Genomic DNA, 21,713 nt, shown 5'->3' on the forward strand with positions numbered 1-21,713 from the left:
TGTTTATTTCATCAGTTTTTGTGATGTGCCTGTGTTATACTTCTAGAAATGGGTGGGAAAAGCTCAATAAGGTGCAAGTCTTACCATGTCCAGTATCTATGTGCCCTAATTACACTGCTATTGATCATAAATCTACAAAAATCATAAGCACAGATACAGATCCAATAACATATTGCAAAAAATGGTAACAAAAACTTCCCCTATAAAGATCTAAGCATATTGCAAAAATCGGTACCAGAAACAACGTATAAAGACCCAACTATATTGTGAAAACTGATATCAAAAACATGTCCTAAATTCCACCTATAAAGATCTTGAAAACGGAACACTAACACCACTGACATGCACTGCAAATGGAGTCTATAAAATAATCAGCATCTGCTAACAGCTCCGAGCATATGCATGGTGCTAGAAAACACTGGGGCTGCACTGTCCCAGATGCCAAGACTGCTGACAGCTCCAAGCAGAAAAATCATTACTGTACTGCACCAGGACCACTGGCAGGTTACCGTAGGGCTGCCCGCCACATGTGGTAACCACTGGGAGTCTAGCCGTGCAAGAGGCAATTGCCACTGATCCAACAGGTAGGTCATATTACTCTAAGGGGCTACATTGTGTGGTGGACAGTATACTGATTCTAGCGGTATGCTGAACTGATAATGATTCTTCCTGCCACCAAACATACAGGTGGCAACGACCTGCCCTCTGCCACAACCACAGACTGATTGATCTAGTTCACAATACCACCATCAGAGAACTCTCGAAATTGTGACATAATGGGATTTTCCCACCTGCCCTCCCCATTCACCATCCACCCACCCCTATCCACACCTCTCCTCTCCCTGCAACACCCCCATAGTATTGGAACAAGGGTGATTTTGGGACAGAGTACCGTTATCCAAGATGGCGGCGATGACGTCATCCAAGACGGCGGATTTTGGCGGGAAGTTTGAAATTTGGCGGGAAAGAGCCACGCTCCACTCCCCCAGAAAATTGGCGCGAAGTTCAAATTTCAACATGATAATGCGTCATACACCGTTATCACTACTACGCAAAGAAAATGGCAGAAAAAGAAACTTGTCTTTATTATTTAACCAATTTCAAGCATGTGTGTTCTCCACTGGGTCGGGACTCCAACTGGCTTAGTTCATATCGGTGCCACCAGAGGGCGCTCTCCTGACATCAGCTGATGACCCAAGTACCGTCATTCAAGATGGCTGCACCCAGTGTGATCACAGCGAGCTCCAGAACCCAACTGGCTTAGTTCATATTAGTGCCACCGGAGGGCGTTCTTTTCGTGGAATTTCAATCGTTAACTTTCTAATACGATTGCGAAAATATTCTGTTGGCGCCCACCTACATAAGTATAAATGATCATCAGGATAAAGTAACAGAAATCAGGCTCTCACAGAAAGATTTAAGTGCTCGTTTTTTCTGCGCGCCGTTCGAGGTTGGAACGGTGGAGAAATAGCTTGAAGGTCGTTCAGTGAACCGTCTGCGAGGTACATAATTATGAATTGCAGTGTAATCGTATAGATGTGGATGTAGATGCAGATTGGTATAATTATAGATAGTGTAAAATACGTAAAACCGGTTCGATACAAGTACTTCGCTTTCTTCCAAAAGAACTCAGTATCGAAACAAAAGTATCGAATAATTATTTGTCGCTGGCCGCTGTAGCCGAGCGGTTCTAGGCGCGTCAGTCTGGAACCGCGCGACCGCTACGGTCGCAGGTTCGAATCTTGCCTTGGGCATGGATGTTTGTGATGCCCTTAGGTTAGTTAGGTTTAACTAGTTCTAAGTTCTAGGGGACCGATGACCTGAGCTGTTAAGTCCCATAGTGCTCAGAGCAATTTGATCCATTTGAACTTATTTGTCTTTACTTTATCGAGATATTTCTAACACTGATACTCCTGTTAACCGTATCGCAGCAGAAATGTGTTTGCAGGAAACCCGGAACATGTACTTTCTTCTGGCAGTGTGCCACTCTTGCTGCGCCACGGTCTTAACGTGGGACGATATGTGTAACTTACTTCCTGAAGCCCCTATTCGACCTTTACAGAAGAGTGTTTTTGTTGCCAGAACAGGTGGGGAACCCGGATCACCCGGCGTACACGGAGCTGTTCAACTCGGAGGCGGTCGCGCCGTTCACATTCTGGCAGCGGCTGAAGCACTCCGTGGCCTACGTGTACACGCGGGTCGGCAACCGCTGGCTGTCCGACTGGCAGGTGGACGCCGTGGTGCGCGAGGCCTTCGGGCCCGGCGTGCCGCCCACGCACGACCTGGTGCGCAACGCCAGCCTCGTGCTGCTCAACACCCACTGGAGTATCGACCAGGTCATCCCCAAGGTGCCCGCCCTCGTAGAAGTCGCGGGCCTGCACGTCGCAGATCCGAAACCCCTGCCGCAGGTAGGTAGCATGAGCTTCAACATACTCCGGGTGGCTCACAAGGGAAACACGCCATAGGACGCCCTCTCATACACTCGAAACTTGGCAGGGTGATAAGGATGGAAACAAAGCGACATCTGATTTGTCTTCGGGGCCAACATCCAATAGCTTCCCAGAAAATGACATTCAAAGTTTCGATGGGACTTTATCAAGCTATTCCTGCAGCATAAAACTAAGTGCCAAGGCCGGGATACGAACCTGGGTGTCCTCCTCATGAGTCAGATGCGCTAACTATTACGTCACACTAGCGCAATGGCTTTGCACAACTGCACTTACTACCACACTTTGCCTCCTTTCCCAATCGAAATTCCCATTCGAGCCTCAGCGCACTGGTATTCCCCATAAACTAGAACAACATTGCAGAGGCTCTCCAACTGGATTGGAATAGCAAATCATCATCGATCGAAATGGGGGATCCTGCTTGAAAGCCAGGCGTAAATGCTTTAATCAAATGAACACGGTTCCAGAGAAAATTTCATTCATCCCTTCAGTCTGCATATATACATCATAGATGTTTGAGACTTAAAATGGCTCCTGGAACCCTATAGGTTGTTTGATTAAAGCACATACACTGATCAGCCAAAACACCTCCCTAATAGCCAGTGCGTCCACCTTTTGCATGATAAGGGCACGGATGCATCATGGAATCACATCTGCAAACACACATCACCTAATTCCCGTAGATTCCAGGGAAGGGGGCGATGAGCTCTGACCCAAATGTGTTCGATCAGGTTCAGAACTGACTACCTAAGGGTCCAGCACATCATCTGTAACTCACCACTGTATTCCTCGAACCACACCATCACACTTCTAGCCTTGTGAAATGGCGCATTATCTTCTTGGAAAATGCCACTGTGTCGGGAAACATGACTTTCAAGAAGGGGTGTACATGGTCTGCAACCACTGTACAATACTCCTAGGCAGTCATGGCCCTTGCACGAGATACAATGGACCCATGGCTGCCCACGTGAATGTTCCACAGATCATAATGGGGGTGGTGAAAGCTTGTCTCCATCCCACAGTACAGGTGGCAAGGAGCTGAACCCCTGGAAGACAATGGATTCCCGCCCTCCCACTGACACGAGGAAGACCAATGTCCAATGCCGACGGTGACGTTCCCATTACAATCATAGTTGCCGATATTGTGGTGTTAACATTGACACATAAATGGATCACGGCGTGCAGAGGCTCATCATTGGCAGTGTTCGGTGCACTGTGTTCACACTCATTTGTTCTCTGCCCAGCCTTAAAGTCTGATGTTAGTTTTGCTACAGTTCACCGCCTGTCGTGTTTTACCAGTCTGCCCAGCGTACGACGTCTAAAACCTGTAATGAGGGGTGGCCGCCCAACCCCACGATGTCTGCATGTGGTTTCACCATGCATTCAAGACACTCACCACAACACTGCTCGAACACCTGGCAAGTGGTGCCGTTTCCAAAATGCTCATATTGAGAGTCCAGGCCATAATAAAGTGCCTTCCCATTCAACACACAGACAGCATTCTCACTACATGTGCCGTGCGTGTGTCTGACTAGCTATCATTCCTTACCAGGTGAAGTTGCTATAGGCCAGACTGATTCGTATCGATAGTAGATAGGTGGTCGTAAATATCTCATTGAGGAGTACGGCTGTTTGTATCCACGCCTATATTTTCTGTTTTTTGCGTAAATATCTCATGGTAGTACCGACCTGAGTACTTGTGTCATATTATTTTATTATCGTCTGCCCTACTGATGTTCAAGGAGATATTTAGCCTTTTCACTTTTACCCTCATCCAGTTATTTCCCATATGTGGCATCAGTATTGTTATCAGAGCCTCAGTGTTACCAGTACTACACATTACGACAATTAGATCATATTTCAGGCTAATGTCAGTGAGCGAGGTGGAGCAGTGGTTAGCTCGCTGGACTCGTATTCGGAATAACGGTAGTTCAAATCCGCTTTGGGCCATCTGGATTTAAGTTTTCCATCATTTCTCTAAATCGACCCAGGTTAATGAATGGATGGTTCGTTTCAAAGGGCGCAGCCGATTTCCTTCCCCGTCCTTGACACAATCCGAGCTTGTGCTCCTTCTCTAAGGAGTTCGTCGTCGAAGGGCCATTAAAACCTAATCTTCCTTCTTTTCTTCCAGCTAGTGTCAGTATCTAAATGGACTAACGTTTGAATGAGGGAGTGACAATCTTGGTGTTAAGTTCCTTAACCACTCTGCTCCCCTCCCAACCCACGGCCGGAGTGGCCGAGCGGTTCTAGGCGCTACAGTCTGGAGCCACGCGACCGCTACGGTCGCAGGTTCGAATCGTGCCTCGGACATGGATGTGTATGATGTCCTTAGATTAGTTAGGTTTAAGTAGTTCTAAGTTCTAGGGGACTGATGACCTCAGCAGTTAAGTCCCATAGTGCTCAAAGCCATTTGGACCAATTTTTTCCCCTCCCAACCAACCAACTACCCAGACTACCTTTCAACCAACCGCTAAAGGTAAATACCAGGATGGTTCCTTCGAAATGGACAGGGCCGACCTCTTTCCCTAATCGAAGTTTGTACTCTCTCGCTTCATGACAGTACTCGGGATCAAACCTGAGATCCCTGTGTGGCACGCAGACACACTGCATACTCACCTACATTACAAAATGGCTAAGAGAGACATCCAGTCCAGCTGCAGATTGCTTAACTGAAGAGTTCCAAAGGCAACAAATATTTAACGCGGTGAGTCGAGTCTTAAAGTTAGATACTATATAAATACAGGGTGTAACAGAAATAACTGCGGATACTTCTATTAGTGACTGAGGACCATGTACTAAATAACATTACATCAGTATTTACGTCATTTGCAAAGATAATGATCATAGCCATTATAACTAGTATGTTTCTAGCTTGGTTAGTACCCTAGAGCCTAGTGCCGAGAATTGACACTAAACGGTTAGTCTATACTGACAGACATAATCCACTTGGCGGTGCAGTTACGACTGTGCAGAAAACATCAGATCGTAAAGTTTATGACATGTTTATGGGAGGACTGTTCAATCCAGAAAAAGAAAAACGAGCAACACACCGATGTGTGTATGCTATAAAGGTACCACATGTCATAATGTCTGCACAGGTACCCGCTGCACCCAGTGTGTCTTGGCACAGCGCGCATATTATCCAAGCTGTAATCGTCCAGTACTTGAGTACTGCAGCACCTCTCGACCCTAACAAACTTTGCATACAATTTCAAACCCTTTCTCGTTGACTCCGCCCAAAATAATAAAAGAGAGTTTATCACTTCCTACATCTTCTCTGTTCATACAGTAAAACGTCAGCATTAGGCGTGATATTTACATTTATTACTTCTTTACTACAAACTCAATTCGCAGAGAGTATCCATATATACCACTGGATATACTTGCAAAATTATATCATTGTAAGAAATGTAGTTCAGGAGATAATTATGACTTCATAAACATGCGTGGAAAACTCTTTTATACGAGTAGATTGGAGTAGGATTCTTTAAAGAATCCGAGTGGCAGTTACTGGTCTGGTACTAAGGCAGACATCACAACGACAGCTGTCCAAAAACAATCGAAATAAGTGTCTGTCGTACAGTACTGTTGGCTCTAAGTGTTCGCGTGTTAAATCGGTATAGTTGATCAAATGGCTCAAATGGCTCTGAGCACTATGGGACTTAACATCTATGGTCATCAGTCCCCTAGAACTTGGAACTACTTAAATCTAACTAACCTACGGACATCACACAACACCCAGTCATCACGAGGCAGAGAAAATCCCTGACCCCGCCGGGAATCGAAACCGGGAACCCGGGCGCGGGAAGCGAGAACGCTACCGCACGTCCACGAGCTGCGGACGGTAAAGTTTATCCTGGTGGCAGGCGTTGGTAATTTTTTTCACATGTGTCACTTTTGTGTGCTGCCTGTAGCGTTTATCGCTCACTACTGTGCTGTGGAGTCGCATTCTGTTAATTGCCAGACACTGCTGATCTTCAAGTGCGTATCTTACAAGTTTGTATGTGGCTAAAACGTTTTTCATTCAGTTAAATACTAGCGTTTAAAAGACGTTAATGGCATCCCGCGGCTGAGAGTGATCGTTACCCTGATAAAGTTCCCTATCGTGCGCCGGTAAAGAGTGGAGGAAGAACACGTATTGTTCTAGCTGAAAGTGTGCAGTGTTGTGCAGTACACCGAGGTAACAAACGTCATGGGACAGAGATATTGACGTACACAGATGGCGGTAGTCTCGCGTACACAAGGTATAAAAGGGCAGTGCGTTGGCGGAGCTGTCATTCGTGCTCAGGTTTCCGACACGATTTGTGCCCGAACGACGGGAATCAACAGGCTCTGAACGCGGAATGATTGTTGGAGCTAGACGCAAGGGACACGTCATTGACTGTGTTGACCACAAAATATTACTGCAGAAGTTGGAACATTATGGAGTAAGGGGAGTAGCTTACAATTGGTTCGCCTCCTACTTTAAGAACAGAAAGCAGAAGGTAATCCTCCGCAATATTGAGAGTGGTAATGATGTTCAGTCCCAATGGGGCACTGTTAAGTGGGGTGTTCCCCAAGGATCGGTGCTGGGGCCACTGCTGTTTCTTATTTATATAAATGATATGCCTTCTAGTATTACAGGTGATTCAAAAATATTTCTGTTTGCTGATGACACCACCTTGGTAGTCAAGGGTCTTGTGTGTAATATTGAAACATTATCAAATAATGTAGTTCATGATATAAGTTCGTGGCTTGTGGAAAATAATTTGATGCTAAATCACAGTAAGACTCAGTTTTTACAGTTTCTAACTCACAATTCAACAAGAACTGACATTTTAATCAGACAGAATGGGCATGTTATAAGCGAGACGGAACAGTTCAAGTTCCTAGGCGTACGGATAGATAGTAAGCTGTTGTGGAAAGCCCATGTTCAGGATCTTGTTCAGAAACTAAATGCCGCTTTATTTACCATTAGAACAGTATCTGAAATAAGTGACATTTCAACACGAAAAGTAGTATACTTCGCATATTTTCATACACTTATGTTGCATGGTATTATTTTTTGGGGTAATTCTTCTGATTCAAAAAGGGTATTTTTGGCTCAAAAACGGGCAGTTCGAGCTATGTATGGTGTAAGTTCGAAAACCTCTTGTCGACCCCTATTCAATAGTCTGGGAATTTTGACATTGCCCTCACAGTATGTATTTTCTTTAATGTCGTTTGTTGTTAGCAATATTAGCTTATTCCCAAGAGTTAGCAGCTTTCACTCAGTTAATACTGCCGGCCGCGGTGGTCTCGCGGTTCTAGGCGCGCAGTCCGGAACCGTGGGACTGCTACGGTCGCAGGTTCGAATCCTGCCTCGGGCATGGATGTGTGTGATGTCCTTAGGTTAGTTAGGTTTAAGTAGTTCTAAGTTCTAGGGGACTGATAACCACAGCAGTTGAGTCCCATAGTGCTCAGAGCCATTTGAACCATTTTGAATCAGTTAATACTAGGCAGAAATCAAATCTGCATGTGGAATGCACTTCGTTGACTCTTGTGCAGAAAGGAGTGCAGTATTCTGCTGCATCCATTTTCAATAAGCTACCACAAGAACTCAAAAATCTTAGCAGTAGCCCAAACGCTTTTAAGTCTAAACTGAAGAGTTTCCTCATGGCTCACTCCTTCTATTCTGTCGAGGAGCTCCTGGAAGAGCTAAAAAATGAAGCAAATTCCAGTGTTACATTCTTGATTTTCTTTATTTAAACTAACGACTTGTCGCCTGAATATGTTTCTTATATTTCATTTTATCTGTTTCTACAATCGTGTTATAATTTCATGTATTGACTCGTTCCATGACCATGGAGACTTCTCCTAAATGTGGTCCCACGGAACAATAAATAAATAAATAAATAAATTTCTCAGAGATCCACAGTGTCAAGAGTGTGCCGGGAATACCAAATTTCGGGCATTGCCTCTCACCACCGAGAATGCAATGGCCGACGGTCTTCACTTAACGACCGGCAGCAGCGGCGTTTGGGTAGAGATGTCAGCGCTAACAGACAGGCGACACTGCTTAAAGTAACCGTTGAGACCAATTTGGGAGGTACGTCGAAAGTATTCGTTACGGCAGTGTGGCGAAATATGGCGTTAATGGGCTATGGCAGCAGACGACCGACGCGAGTGTCTGTGCTAACAGCAACGTTATCGCCAACACTGTCTCTCGTGGGCTCGTGACCGTATCTGTTGAACCATAGACGACGGGAAAACCGTGGCCTGGACAGACGTGTCTCCATTTCAGTTGGTAACAGCTGACGGTAGGACTCTAGTGTACCGCAGATCCCAGGAAACATGGTCCCAAGTTGCCAATAAGGCATTGTGGAAGCTGGTAGTGGCTCCATAATGGTGCGGGCTGTACTGACATGGAATGCACTGGGTCCTCTGTTCCAACTGAACCGATGATTGACTCTAAATGGTTGTGTTCGCTACTTGGAGCCATCTGCCAGCCATTCATTGGATTCGTTTTTATGGATGACAATGCACCATGTCACTGGGCCACAACTGTTCGCAGTTGGTTTGAAGAATATTCTGGACAACTCGATTTAATGATTTGCCCACGCAGATCGCCCGACTTGAATGCCATCGAACATTTAGGGTCATAAACGTTCGATGGTTCATTCGTACACGCATCTTACACTGGCAACAGTTTGCCAATTATAGACGGCTATAGAGGCACCACGGTTCAGTGTTTCTGCAGGGGACTTCCAACGACTTGTCGAGCTGTGCCACATCGAGGTGCTGCAATACGCCGGGCAAAAGAAGAGCCCACACGATATTAGGAGGTTCAAATGGCTCTGAGCACTATGTGACTTAACAGCTGAGGTCATCAGTCCGCTAGAACTTAGAACTACTTAAACCTAACTAACCTAAGGACATCACACACATCCATGCCCGAGGCAGGATTCGAACCTGCGACAGTAGCAGCAGCGCAGTTCCGGACTGAAGCGCCTAGAACCGCTAGTCCGCGATTCACATACTTCCTTCAGCTCGTAGGTCACTTCACGTGATGCGACAGCAGCACTCCTAGTGCAAAAAGTCAAAACTATAGCGTGTGTAACATTAATGTTTATCGGGTAACACGCTGTTATGAAGGGAATCCCTTTCCCGACGCTCCAAGCCTAGATATTATGCCTGAAAACACGAGTTTTTGAGAGTACATTCATTTTATGTTCACCTTTAATTTATTTCGCAGGCTGCATTGGAACCAATCGGTGGCCAGATGTGGCCTCCTGGCAGCCAGTTGTCTACCTATGATCTACAGAGTAATAATTCTTCACACCTTGAAACACTGTAGACACAGAGATTTCTTATACTGTAAACGCAATAATCAACGTTTTCATAGCCTCAGCATTTAGCCAAGTTGTTATCCATGGAGATGTTGGGACTTTACCCTTGGACTTGGTTGCACATTGTGGCGACACGAAACTTATCCCTCCCCCTAGTCCCTCTCCAGAGTGTTTGTGTGATAGTTCTTTTGTAGTGGCAGCACTGGTTTCGTCCATATCAAATTTTAAGCTAATATCATAACTAGCATTTATTGTATTTAGAAGGGATCATTGTTTCTTAATTACATTTGGTCCCACCTTACATATATCCTTAACCATTTACATACCTTCATTTTTAATGACTAGTTTACACGAGGATTTCGTTAACCATCACTCAGAAAAAAGAAAAAACAATGACTATATTCTCAAGCGAGTGGAACATGACAGCACTGTGCAACTGCACATAAAGAAATTTTATCATAAGTATAAAAGACACACAGCTATCGTACACAATATCTAAACATAATGTCCACTATATGCAGATACACTCGGATAACACATACAAAGTGTCACAAAAATGCTCGGCACAAATTGCAGAATGTATTCCTCTCCTGTAGACAAAGATATTATATCATATTAACATGGGCCTGGAAACACTTTGTTTCCATGTTAGAACTCATTTTCCTCAACGAATTTCAACGAGATCAGATCGGGATTGTAAATTTTCACAATCGGCATGTATGGGCAGATGTCAGTCCTCACGCAACTCTTGAAGCAAGTCATCAAAAAAGATTTACTGTCACTGTTTGGAGCAGCATTGTGGGTGTTTCGTTGGTAGGGTGTCACTTCCTGCCACCAGGTTCAATGGGCAAAGTTATCATATTTTAGCAGAGAATGTTCTATCTGATCTGTTAGCAAATGTCCCTTTAGCTGTGCGACAAAACATATACTTCATTCATGATGGAGCACCTCCTCATTTTAGTGTTACTGTTTGTCGGCTTCTAAATAACAGATTCAGTGCAAATGACAGGTTGAGATGGACCAATTAGCTGGCCTTCCACGCTCTCCGGACCTAAACACAGTGGGCAGTTATTTGCGGGGCATTTGAAAGCTCTTGTGTATGAACCCCAGAACAAGACATTTAGAGTCTCCGTGTCCGTATTGTGGAAGGTTGCGAAACCATACGCAATACTCCACGGATAGATCAGCGTATGCGAGATTCTCTACGACGAGGATTAATGCATGTGTCAATGCCCACAGAGGGCGCATTGGACATACCACGTGAGAAAGAGTTGCATGTGGTATGCTGAATCGTTCTGTTCATGTGTATTTCCCATGATTAATGAGTTGGAGAAAATGAGCTGTAACATGGAAACGAAGCGTTTCATATAACATAATTTCTTCGTCTACGTGTGAAGAATGTGTCCTGCAATTTCTGCCGTACGTTTTTGTTTCATCCTGTATTTATTTGGTTGAACATCACATTCAATACAAGTCCAATTTTGTTCGTCCTAAAGGGAACATCTGCTGTAAGTAATGCTCAAATAAAAGAGTTTTGTTATGACGTACCTGGTGCTCGAAACTGCTAGGTGGTTCACGACTTCTTCTTCATTACAAAAATCACATAATGGAGATTTCTTCCATCCTAATCAGGTGGTTTCCGTGATAAACAGCTATTCCATAGATCCGTAGGCTTATACCTCCAGACGATGCAAAGGAAGCGAAATATTTCAGATACAAGTGCGATACGCATAAAATCATGGATTTGTCCGCCTACGTGTTTGCATTCGCGGTTGCTCGAAATAATTGCCAACAAACAATAAACCGCTGATACATCAGATACTTTTTTCAGCTATCGTAAGATGTGAGAGCAGTTTCTTCGTAATAACGAATGTGTCAAATATGTAAATTAAGTTTCGTCGTCGTTCCTTTCATCCCATTACTGTGGTGACAGTTGCGAAAACGAAAAGAATGATACTGTGCTTCGTGGACTCAGCCCTCATATGGGGAGAGCGGGACTCTCCTTTGCCCCCGTCTGCGTTATCTGTGTTCTGCCACCTTCCTCTTGCCGTCCCACACACGTCTCTCACAACCATTGCTGTCAGTGGCCTCAGTTTAAATCTACCTGCCTGTAGTATGAATTCATTGTTTCATGAACAAATAAATTACTCCTTTATATGCTGTAGCGTCTACTGTTTCCACTATTTACGTCAAAGCTATTTTATCTCTTACATACTATGTTTGGTGTAAGAACTCTTAAAAGATGTGTGTCGTAATGAATGTAATGTGAAGTATGTAGAATGCCTGATGGCCCTAATTTACCGCCGCGCGGAATAGCCACGCGGTCTGAGGCGTCTTGTCACGTTTAGTGCTGCTCCTCACGTCGGAGGTTCGAGTCCTCCGTCGGGCATGGGTGTGTGTGTTGTCTATAGCGTAAGTTAGATTAAGTAGGGACTGATGACTTCAGCAATTTGGTCCCATAAGACCTTAGCACAAATTTTCGATTTTCCAGTTTCCTAATTTACCAGAATAAATGAGCTAATAAGTAGATAAAACTAAATTGACATACCTAATCCGTGAAACGCTTACAGACAAAGTCACAAAAGTAAAGTTCATGAAATAAAATATAAGTGTAAGACAAGGTGATGGCTTGTTCCAGTCCTCTTTGAGTGTGTCGTACAAAGGAGAGTAAGGAAGCGGAATAAAATTTTAATGACTGTCAAGTACCATCAATAAAACTGGGAAGGAAGGAACAGTGTACTGAAATACATTGCCTGGTACTTGCAGATGATTTTTCTATACTATCTGTTGATCGGATGCAGAAGTACAAGTCAGTCTCTCGGGATGGGCGGACGGTGGAACAGGTGGAAGAATCCCTAAAAAGAAAACTAAATTTATCACTAGCATTAAAGAAACACCAAAATTTTTATAGTCATACATTGGGCAAATAGGAAGTTCGAGTATCTAGGAGAGATAACGTAAGGAAATGGGTTAGAAAAATCTTCCATTGTTCGAAGGATAAACAAAATGCAAAGGGTGTATGAATAGCAAAAAAAGTTTACAATAAAAATTGAACGTCAAGAAAGAAAAAAATCGTTAATTACAAAATGCAAGTGAGTGCCTAGTACCAAATTATAAATTAGACAAACAGAAATAATAGATGAAAGAATCATGAAGAAAATTTTTGGTACTACTGAAAGGAAAGAAGCTTGGAAATTAAGAACAAATGATGAAATTTAGGAAACTATAGAAAAAATAATAGAAACAGTAACGAGAAAAGATTGATATTATTTGGGTACTTATAACGTATGAACGGTAGTGGACTGACAAAACATATCTTCAAGTATGTTGGATGAAAGAAATTATCAACAATATAGGTCAGAGATGTTAAAAATGTTTAGAAATAAACAAAATAAAATAAGAAGATTAAAAAGAAAGAGACATTTTCGGAAGGAAAGAGTTAAATGCGGTAGGATTCCAAGGCAGGAGCAGTAAGTGAACAGGTGTGAAGTGGTGTGAAGAAAGAAAAATGAGACGTGGTGAAAAGATGTAAAAGTACTGGAAGAGGAGGAAAGAATAGATGAGAAAGAAATGGAACTGCCACTGTACAACAGGGGAGATGCAGTTCGCTAGCTGAATTCTACATACGGATGAGTGTCTCACGTAACTTGTAAGCTACTGTACAGTTAGCAAGTCGGCAGACTTTCGTATCAACAGGTTATCTCACTACAAGTCAATAGTTTCTCACTACAGTACCGAAAAAGAAATAGTTACATAAACAAAGCCTCAGCCAAAGCAAAACAAATAGGTAACAAATGTAGCGAAATGGAGATTGCTTACTACGGTGGCGACAATGTAAAACAAAGGACGTGTTTCACTTTGAAACTTACGAGCTTTTACTTCGTAACTGGAAGCTGTGCGTGTGCGCCAAAATCTCTGGCTAATAATGTGAAAGCAAATACCTTTTGAAATTCCGATTACTGTGTCTGATCTACACTCATGCTCATACATTAAGGGTAATGCTGATACATGGTGAAACAACGCTCTGGGGGGGGGGGCGGTTTGCGGTTTTAAATCACCTCAGGATATGACAGTGCGGTGCATTTGACCTGGGGTCGTCGCACGGTGGCGCTGGCAGCAGTCACATACGCAGAGGTGTGTTGGTGCATGTCACAGTACGGTGCAGCGAGTAAGTGTGTAGACGTTTTCTGATGTGCAAATGGTGACTGTGTGTTGAAAATGGCTCAAAGAACACATATTGATGACATTATGAGGGCTAGAATACTAGGGCGATTGGAGGTTGGTGAAATACAGCAGGTCGTAGCACGGGTCCTCCGCGTGCCACAAAGTGTGATCTCAAGATTATGGCAACGATTCCAGCAGACGGGAAACGTTCCGAGGCGCTACAGTACGGGACGCCCACAGTGTACAACTCCACAAGAAGACCGATATCTCACCATCAGTGCCCGCAGACGGCTACGGAGTACCGCAGGTAGCCTTGTTCGGGACCTTACCGCAGCCACTGGAACAGTTGTCTCCAGACACACAGTTTACAGACGACTGAACAGACATGGTTTATTCGCCCGGAGACCTGCAAGGTGCATTCCACTGACCCCAGGTCACAGGAGAGCCCGTAAAGCCTGGTGTCAAAAACACATTACATTGTAACAGTGGTCCCAGGTTATGCTCACGGACGAGTCCAGGTACAGTCTGAACGGTGATTATCGCCGGGTTTTCATCTGGCGTGAGCTGGCGCTGTGGCCGAGTGGTTCTAGGCGCTTCAGTCCGGAACCGCAGTGCTGCTACTGTCGCAGGTTCTAATTCTGCCGCGGGCATGGGTGTGTGTGATGTCCTTAGGTTAGTTAGGTTTAGGTAGTTCTAAGTGAGGGGACTGATGACCTCAGATGTTAAGTCCCATAGTGCTTAGAGCCATTTGAACCATCATCTGGCGTGAACCAGGAACGAGATACCAACCCCTTAATGTCCTTGAAAGGGACCTATCACGGTTTGATGGTGTGGGGTGGGATTGTGATTGGTGCACGTACACCCCTGCATGTCTTTGACAGAGGAACTGTAACAGGTCAGGTGTATCGGGACGTCATTTTGCACCAGTATGTCCACCTTTTCAGGGTTGCAGTGGGTCCCAACTTCCTCCTGATGGATGATAACGCACGGCCCCACCGTGCTACCATCGTGGAGGAGTACGTTGAAACAGAATATATCACGCAAATGGAAAGGCCTGCCTGTTCGCCAGACCTAACCCTATCGAGCACGTCTGGGATGCTCTCGGTCGACGTATCGCAACATGTCTTCAGACCCCTACGACACTTCAGGAGCTCCGACAGTCACTGGTGCAAGAATTGGAGACTATACCCCAGCAGCTGCTCGACCACCTGATCCAGAGTATGCCAACCCGTTGTGCGGCCTGTGTACGTGTCGGGGTACATGCGCAGGAAGCAGTGGCATTTTGTAGCACATGTGTTTCGGGACGGTTTTCTCAACTTATCACCAATACCGTGGACTTACAGATCTGTGTCGTGTGTGTCCCCTAAGTGCCTATGCTATTAGCGCCAGTTTTGCCTAGTGCCACGTAGTGTGGCACTACATTCTGCAATTACCCTTAATTTATGAGCATGAGTGTAGAATCGCCTTTGCTACCCTACTTTAAAACGCGAACATAACTGTGCTAATTACTTTTCATGTATGTGATACCAATTAATCTAAACCGCATCTGGCTGTCAGTAAATGCATGTAATGCTCAGAATGGCTTTGCCACAGAACAATCACAGACAATGGTTAACTGTTGCGTAACGAAGATGTCCCTTCTTATAAAACGCATCTGTTGAATTCATATGAAATTTTGCAAATGAAAACGTTTCCTAATATTTTCACAAGAGGTTCGTTGAGCCTCTGCAATAGATTTCCACCATGGCAATGGATAACTCGGCTCTGTTCTATCTGAACTGCAAAAATGATGAGCTGAAATAGATCACTGTCGCGGCAGTTTGTCTCTTTCATTCTTTTACCAGGCACCCTTGGGAAATTAAACTATTTTTTCCTTTTTTTTTCAAAAATAATAATGGCTGTTCAGTCAGCGGTGCAAGGCGTGGCAGTGCAAGTTTTTGCCAAACGCATTTTTCATTTAACTAGTCAGGATAATCTTCAGTGAAATGTTACGTAAATAAGTAACAGGTTATTTTGCAGTTGCATTGAAACCGTTTAATGCTCCAGAAAAAACTCGAACTTAGATGAACTATTAGTCTTTCTGAACATTATCTTCCTCAGAGTTATCATACACCATACTGAATTCCTTTAACTGACTGTGGTGTGTGTACTGTAAGACCTTCAGTACACACACCATCAGATTGTTTGACTTGTCACTCTAACGAAGTAGGCGAGTGTCAGCAATATGTCTCGTGGTCTTATCGTGGCGTGTTTATCTTCTGCCGTTAGGTCAGACGATAGAAATGCCACTTGCACGCTTAGAGTAGCAGATTGACGGTGACCAACTTTAAACAGAACTTGATTAATTTTCACACACGTTTATTGAAATAATAAAAAGCATAAAAATTACTTAACTTGGTTCTGGATGCTATTCACAACTGACAATCTGAAGTTCCTTTGGTAATGGTACGTTAATCCTATTCTCACATATATCTCTGATACTTGAAAAAAGTGTCTATACATTTATCTTCATGGCTATGTACAGGAATATGGTAATCTTACTAGGCGCAGACTGAAACTTGACTATAGACTGGTACAGACTAATGCACACTGGTAGAGACTGGTGCAGACAAATGCAGGCAGACTAATCGGAGGTATGTAAACTTGTTATAATACCTCGCGCATTCATGTATCACTGCGCGAGTGTGATCTGCGAGGAGAAATGGTTCTACGTTAGCAGCAATCTCATTGGCTGCGTTACATATTAATACACGGATCGGCGGAAGCAGAATTTGGTCCGTCTCTATGGCAGCGCCATCTCGTAGTGCGGAGACTGGCGAGCACTGCACCTGCGCTGTTGTGCTTAGTGGGGCGCGCTCTAGTGGGAAAGTTTTGTACGTGCTGACTACGCGGAACTATGTACACAACACAGACATTGCTTTAAATCATGTAAAATTTAATACTTTAGATTCCTTACGAAATACCTTTAATTAGCCCCCCCCCCCCCCCAAAAAAAAATCAAGATTAAGTTAAAGTACTAAACGTATGACTGATAATTCTTCCTGGATATCAAGACGTACGTATTGTTAAACACAATGAAATCTTCACGCTACACACCCTTCAACAAAAATTTTGATTGGCGTTACACATTATCGCACGTGCCTTATTAACAAGAACTGTACTACAGTAAATGTGATTGCGTGCCGCGTAGTCGAGAAACGGACACGAAACTCTCGAAGTGTCCACGCGGCAGGCACAGACGACATCAGAACAATGGAGTGGAACAGTCCAGATTTCAGTGCGAGAATGTATACGCGCTCAAGTTACGTAATGTTGCATGAGCCCTACCTACGGCTACACTCATTCTGCAGAGCTCTGGGTGCTGTTGTTTTTATTGCAGGACATTCAGAAATTCATGGACGACAGCTCTGCAGGTGTGGTATATTTCTGCCTCGGCTCAAAGTTCCGACCCGACTCGTTCTCTCCGGAGAAGCTGCAGGCCGTGCTGGACACATTCTCCAGGCTGGAGCAGCGCGTGCTCTGGAAGGTGGATGCCTCCAGCCTGCCGTCGCTACCGGACAACGTGAAGACGGCAGCGTGGGTGTCGCAGAACGACGTGCTCAGTGAGTCACATGCTTGTGTTTATTTATTATCGCTTACGATCTCGACAACTGCCACCTCAAATCTTATGCAGCTCGAACTTCAGCACAGCTACGGAAAGTTTTATACAAGGTGCGACAAAAAAAGTGGCGAAGAGTGCAGAGTTTCTTGACTTCCGCAAGGCGTTCGATACAGTTCCCCACAGTCGTTTAATGAACAAAGTAAGAGCATATGGACTATCAGACCATTTGTGTGATTGGATTGAAGAGTTCCTAGATAACAGAACGCAGCATGTCATTCTCAATGGAGAGAAGTCTTCCGAAGTCAGAGTGATTTCAGGTGTGCCGCAGGGGAGTGTCATAGGACCGTTGCTACTCACAATATACATAAATGACCTTGTGGATGACATCGAAAGTTCACTGGGGCTTTTGCAGATGATGCTGTGGTGTATCGAGAGGTTGTAACAATGGAAAATTGTACTGAAATGCAGGAGGATCTGCAGCGAATTGACGCTTGGTGCAGGGAATGGCAATTGATTCTCAATGTAGACAAGTGTAGTGTGCTGCGAATACATAGAAAGATAGATGCCTTATCATTTAGCTACAAAATAGCAGGTCAGCAACTGGAAGCAGTTAATTCCATAAATTATCTGGGAGTACGCATTAGGAGTGATTTAAAATGGAGTGATCATATAAAGTTGATCGTCGGTAAAGCAGATGCCAGACTGAGATTCATTGGAAGAACCCTAAGGAAATGCAATCCGAAAACAAAGGAAGTAGGTTACAGTACGCTTGTTCGCCCACTGCTTGAATACTGCTCAGCAGTGTGGGATCCGTACCAGATAGGGTTGATAGAAGAAATAGAGAAGATCCAATGGAGAGCAGCGCGCTTCGTTACAGGATCATTTAGTAATCGCGAAAGCGTTACGGAGATGATAGATAAACTCCAGTGGAAGACTCTGCAGGAGAGACGCTCAGTAGCTCGGTACGGGCTTTTGTTCAAGTTTCGAGAACATAGCTTCACCGAAGAGTCAAGCAGTATATTGCTCCCTCCTACGTATATCTCGCGAAGAGACCATGAGGATAAAATCAGAGAGATTAGAGCCCACACAGAAGCATACCGACAATCCTTCTTTCCACGAACAATACGAGACTGGAATAGAAGGGAGAACCGATAGAGATACTCAAGGTACCCTCCGCCACACACCATCAAGTGGCTTGCGGAGTATGGATGTACATGTAGATGTGCAAAGAAACACAGCAGAAGAAAGGAAATACAGTACTAAGCTGATGTTAGCACATGTTGAAAGTGTGGTATCGATATCAACGATGTTACGGCTTAGGGCCGGCCGGAGTGGCCGAGCGGTTCTAGGCGCTACAGTGTGGAGCCGCGTGACCGCTACGGTCGCAGGTTCGAATCCTGCCTCGGGCATGGATGTGTGTGATGTCCTTAGGTTAGTTAGGTTTGAGTAGTTCTAAGTTCTAGAGGTCTGATGACCACAGCAGAAGTCCCATTGTGCTCAGAGCCATTTGAACCATTTTGAACCACGGCTTAGTAGCCAGTTAAGTTGGCACTACGACAGACGACGACGACAGCCTCTTCTAGCAGGCGCTTTTCAGCTCTACGAGCACCACTCTAGATTCAGCCCATTTGATGAAGAGCAGACGGCCGAAACACTTCGCACCACATTGCAAATTTATGTTTTAATCTTTTTGCTAAAGTAGAGGTGATTTTAATTCACACTGCAATACCGAGAGATTTTCACCTTTTCCTGCTCTTACCCACGCGCCGCCTTCCACGCGGGATGCAAAAGTTGGCGACGAGGATGGGATGCGACGCTGAGACCCGTCGTATGTAGAGCAAAGCTGAAGCGAAGTCTCGTCTACCTATCGGTCCTGACGCAGTGTTTGATTCTTCCGAATTGTCATGAATGTTTATTGATTCGCAAAGATAAGGAATTAGCTGATGGTTTTCCGGTGGATTTTCGTCGCATTGCTTCTGCGACAGCCGCCGATGCTTCTTTGCAGACTCTTTTTGCAGTATACGAGGTGCGGCTAGAAAAAAACCGGACTGATGCTGGAAAAACATTTATTTACAATTATTTACAATTTCATGTTATCTCCTTCAATGTACTCTCCTCCTCGGTCTCTACACCGCTCCATACGAATTTTCCACTCTTCATAGCAATGCTGCAGATCATTTTTGCTAAGTCCATACATTACTTCCGTCGCTTTTTCTTTTACTGCTTCAACAGTCTCAAATCTAGTTCCTTTCAAAGCTGACTTGACTTTAGGGAAAAGAAAAAAGTCACAGGGGGCCAAATCAGGTGAGTAGGGTGGATGATCTAAGATGGGAATGTTGTGTTTTGCCAAAAACGTCTTCACTGACAACGCACTGTGAGCTGGGGCATTGTCTTGGTGAAGGATCCATGACTTTTCTCCACAAATCGTTCCTTTTTCTGTGTACTCGCTCACGTAGGGTAGCCAGGACGCTAACGTAGTAATGCTGATTCACTGTTTGTCCCTCTGGTACCCAATCAATGTGCACAATCCCTTTGATGTAAAAAAAAAAAAAAAAACAATCATCATTGCCTTAAATTTCGATTTTGACATTCGTGCTTTTTTTTGTCGTGGAGAACCAGGAGTTTTCCAATGCATCGATTGGCGTTTAGTTTCGGGATCGTTAGTAAAAAACCACGATTCATCGCAAGTAATAACATTTTGTAAGAAGGTGGGATCACTTTCAATGTTTTCCAGGATGTCAGAACAAATCATTCTTCGGCGTTCCTTCTGTTCAACTGTGAGACACTTTGGAACCATTTTTGAACACACTTTGTTCATGTTGAAACTTTCATGAAGAATCTGCCTAACACTTTCCTTGTCAACTCCTGTTAACTCAGACACTGCTCTGATTGTTAAACGGCGATCTTGTCGAACAAGTTTGCCGATTTTTTCAATGTTTGCATCAGTTTTTGCTGACAATGGTCTGCCAGTGCGAGTGTCATCACTGGTGTCTTCGCGGCCATCTTTAAATCGTTTAAACCACTCAAACACTTGTGTTCGCGATAAACAATCATCGCCGTACACTTGTTGTAACATTACAAACGTTTCACTTGCAATTTTCCTAGTTTGAAACAAAATTTGATGTTAACACGCTGTTCTTTCTGTACACTCAACATTTTCCGATGCACAGACAAAACGTCAACTACTTAAAACAGACGCCACGGGCAGACTGAGTGCAGGAGGCAGATGAAACTCGAGCAGTAGGCGGAGCGAGAGTCACGTGACAGGCCACGCGACTTTCAGCCTTATTGCATTCGTTTTATTGTTTCACCAGTACTAGTCCGGTTTTTTTCTAGCCACACCTCGTATTCGTACTCCACTTGTTCGACGTTACTTTGTGCAACGTCACAACTTGTCTGTACACCACGGTGTTACGTTGTTACGAACTGACAGTGATCAGTCTCGTGTGGTTGTACCTCGTTCGCTGCAGTCTGAAATTCTCCGTTTACTGCACGCTGGTCATTGGGGTACAGTGCGGACCAGGCAATTAGCGCGTCGTCACTGCACTTGGGCCGGCATTGATCAACAAGTGGAGAATTTGCTTGCTAATTGTGACTCTTACGCGGAGCATCAATCTGCTCCCCGCCAGCGCTTCTTTGCATGGCCGACGCCTACTGCGCCTTGGCAGCGCGTTCATTTTGATTTTGTGGGTCCTTTTAGGAACACCCGCTGGTTGATAGTTATTGGTGCGTACAGCAGCTTTCCTTTTCCAGAATGAGATTTTCACTCTGCAGCGGGGTGTGCGCTGATACGAAACTTCCTGGCAGATTGAAACTGTGTGCCGGACCTCTTTGCCTTTCGCGGGAAAGTGCTCTACCAACTGAGCTGCCCAAGTACGACTCACGGCCCGTCCTCACATCTTTACTTCTGCCAGTACCTCGTCTCCTACCTTCCAAACTATACACAAGCTCTCCTGCGAACCTTACAGAACTAGCCCTCCTGAAAGAGAGGATATTGCGGAGACATGGCTTAGCCACAGCCTGGGGGATGTTTCCAGAATGATTTTCACTCTGCAGCGGAGTGTGCGCTGATATGAAACTTCCTGGCAGATTAAAACTGTATGCCGGACCGAGACGCGAACTCGGGACCTTTGCCTTTCGCGGGCAAGTGCTCTGCCACCTGAGCTACCCAAGCACGACTTGTAGTGTTAGCAG

General features: G+C 44.6%; 1 protein-coding gene across 5 annotated transcripts in view; it reads left to right on the top strand.

The window, feature by feature from the left end:
- Positions 1–21,713, top strand: part of LOC126262440 (UDP-glycosyltransferase UGT5-like) — a 174,540-nt gene that overhangs the window by 116,322 nt on the left and 36,505 nt on the right. For all 5 annotated transcript variants that reach the window (XM_049959091.1, XM_049959092.1, XM_049959089.1 and 2 more), the window contains 2 exons: positions 2,088–2,408; positions 17,298–17,520. In XM_049959091.1, the coding sequence (XP_049815048.1) occupies positions 2,088–2,408; positions 17,298–17,520 (544 nt within the window). The remainder of the gene's footprint in view (positions 1–2,087; positions 2,409–17,297; positions 17,521–21,713) is intronic.

This window comes from Schistocerca nitens, chromosome 6, assembly GCF_023898315.1.
Source record: "Schistocerca nitens isolate TAMUIC-IGC-003100 chromosome 6, iqSchNite1.1, whole genome shotgun sequence".
NCBI classification, from domain to species: Eukaryota; Metazoa; Arthropoda; class Insecta; order Orthoptera; family Acrididae; genus Schistocerca; species Schistocerca nitens.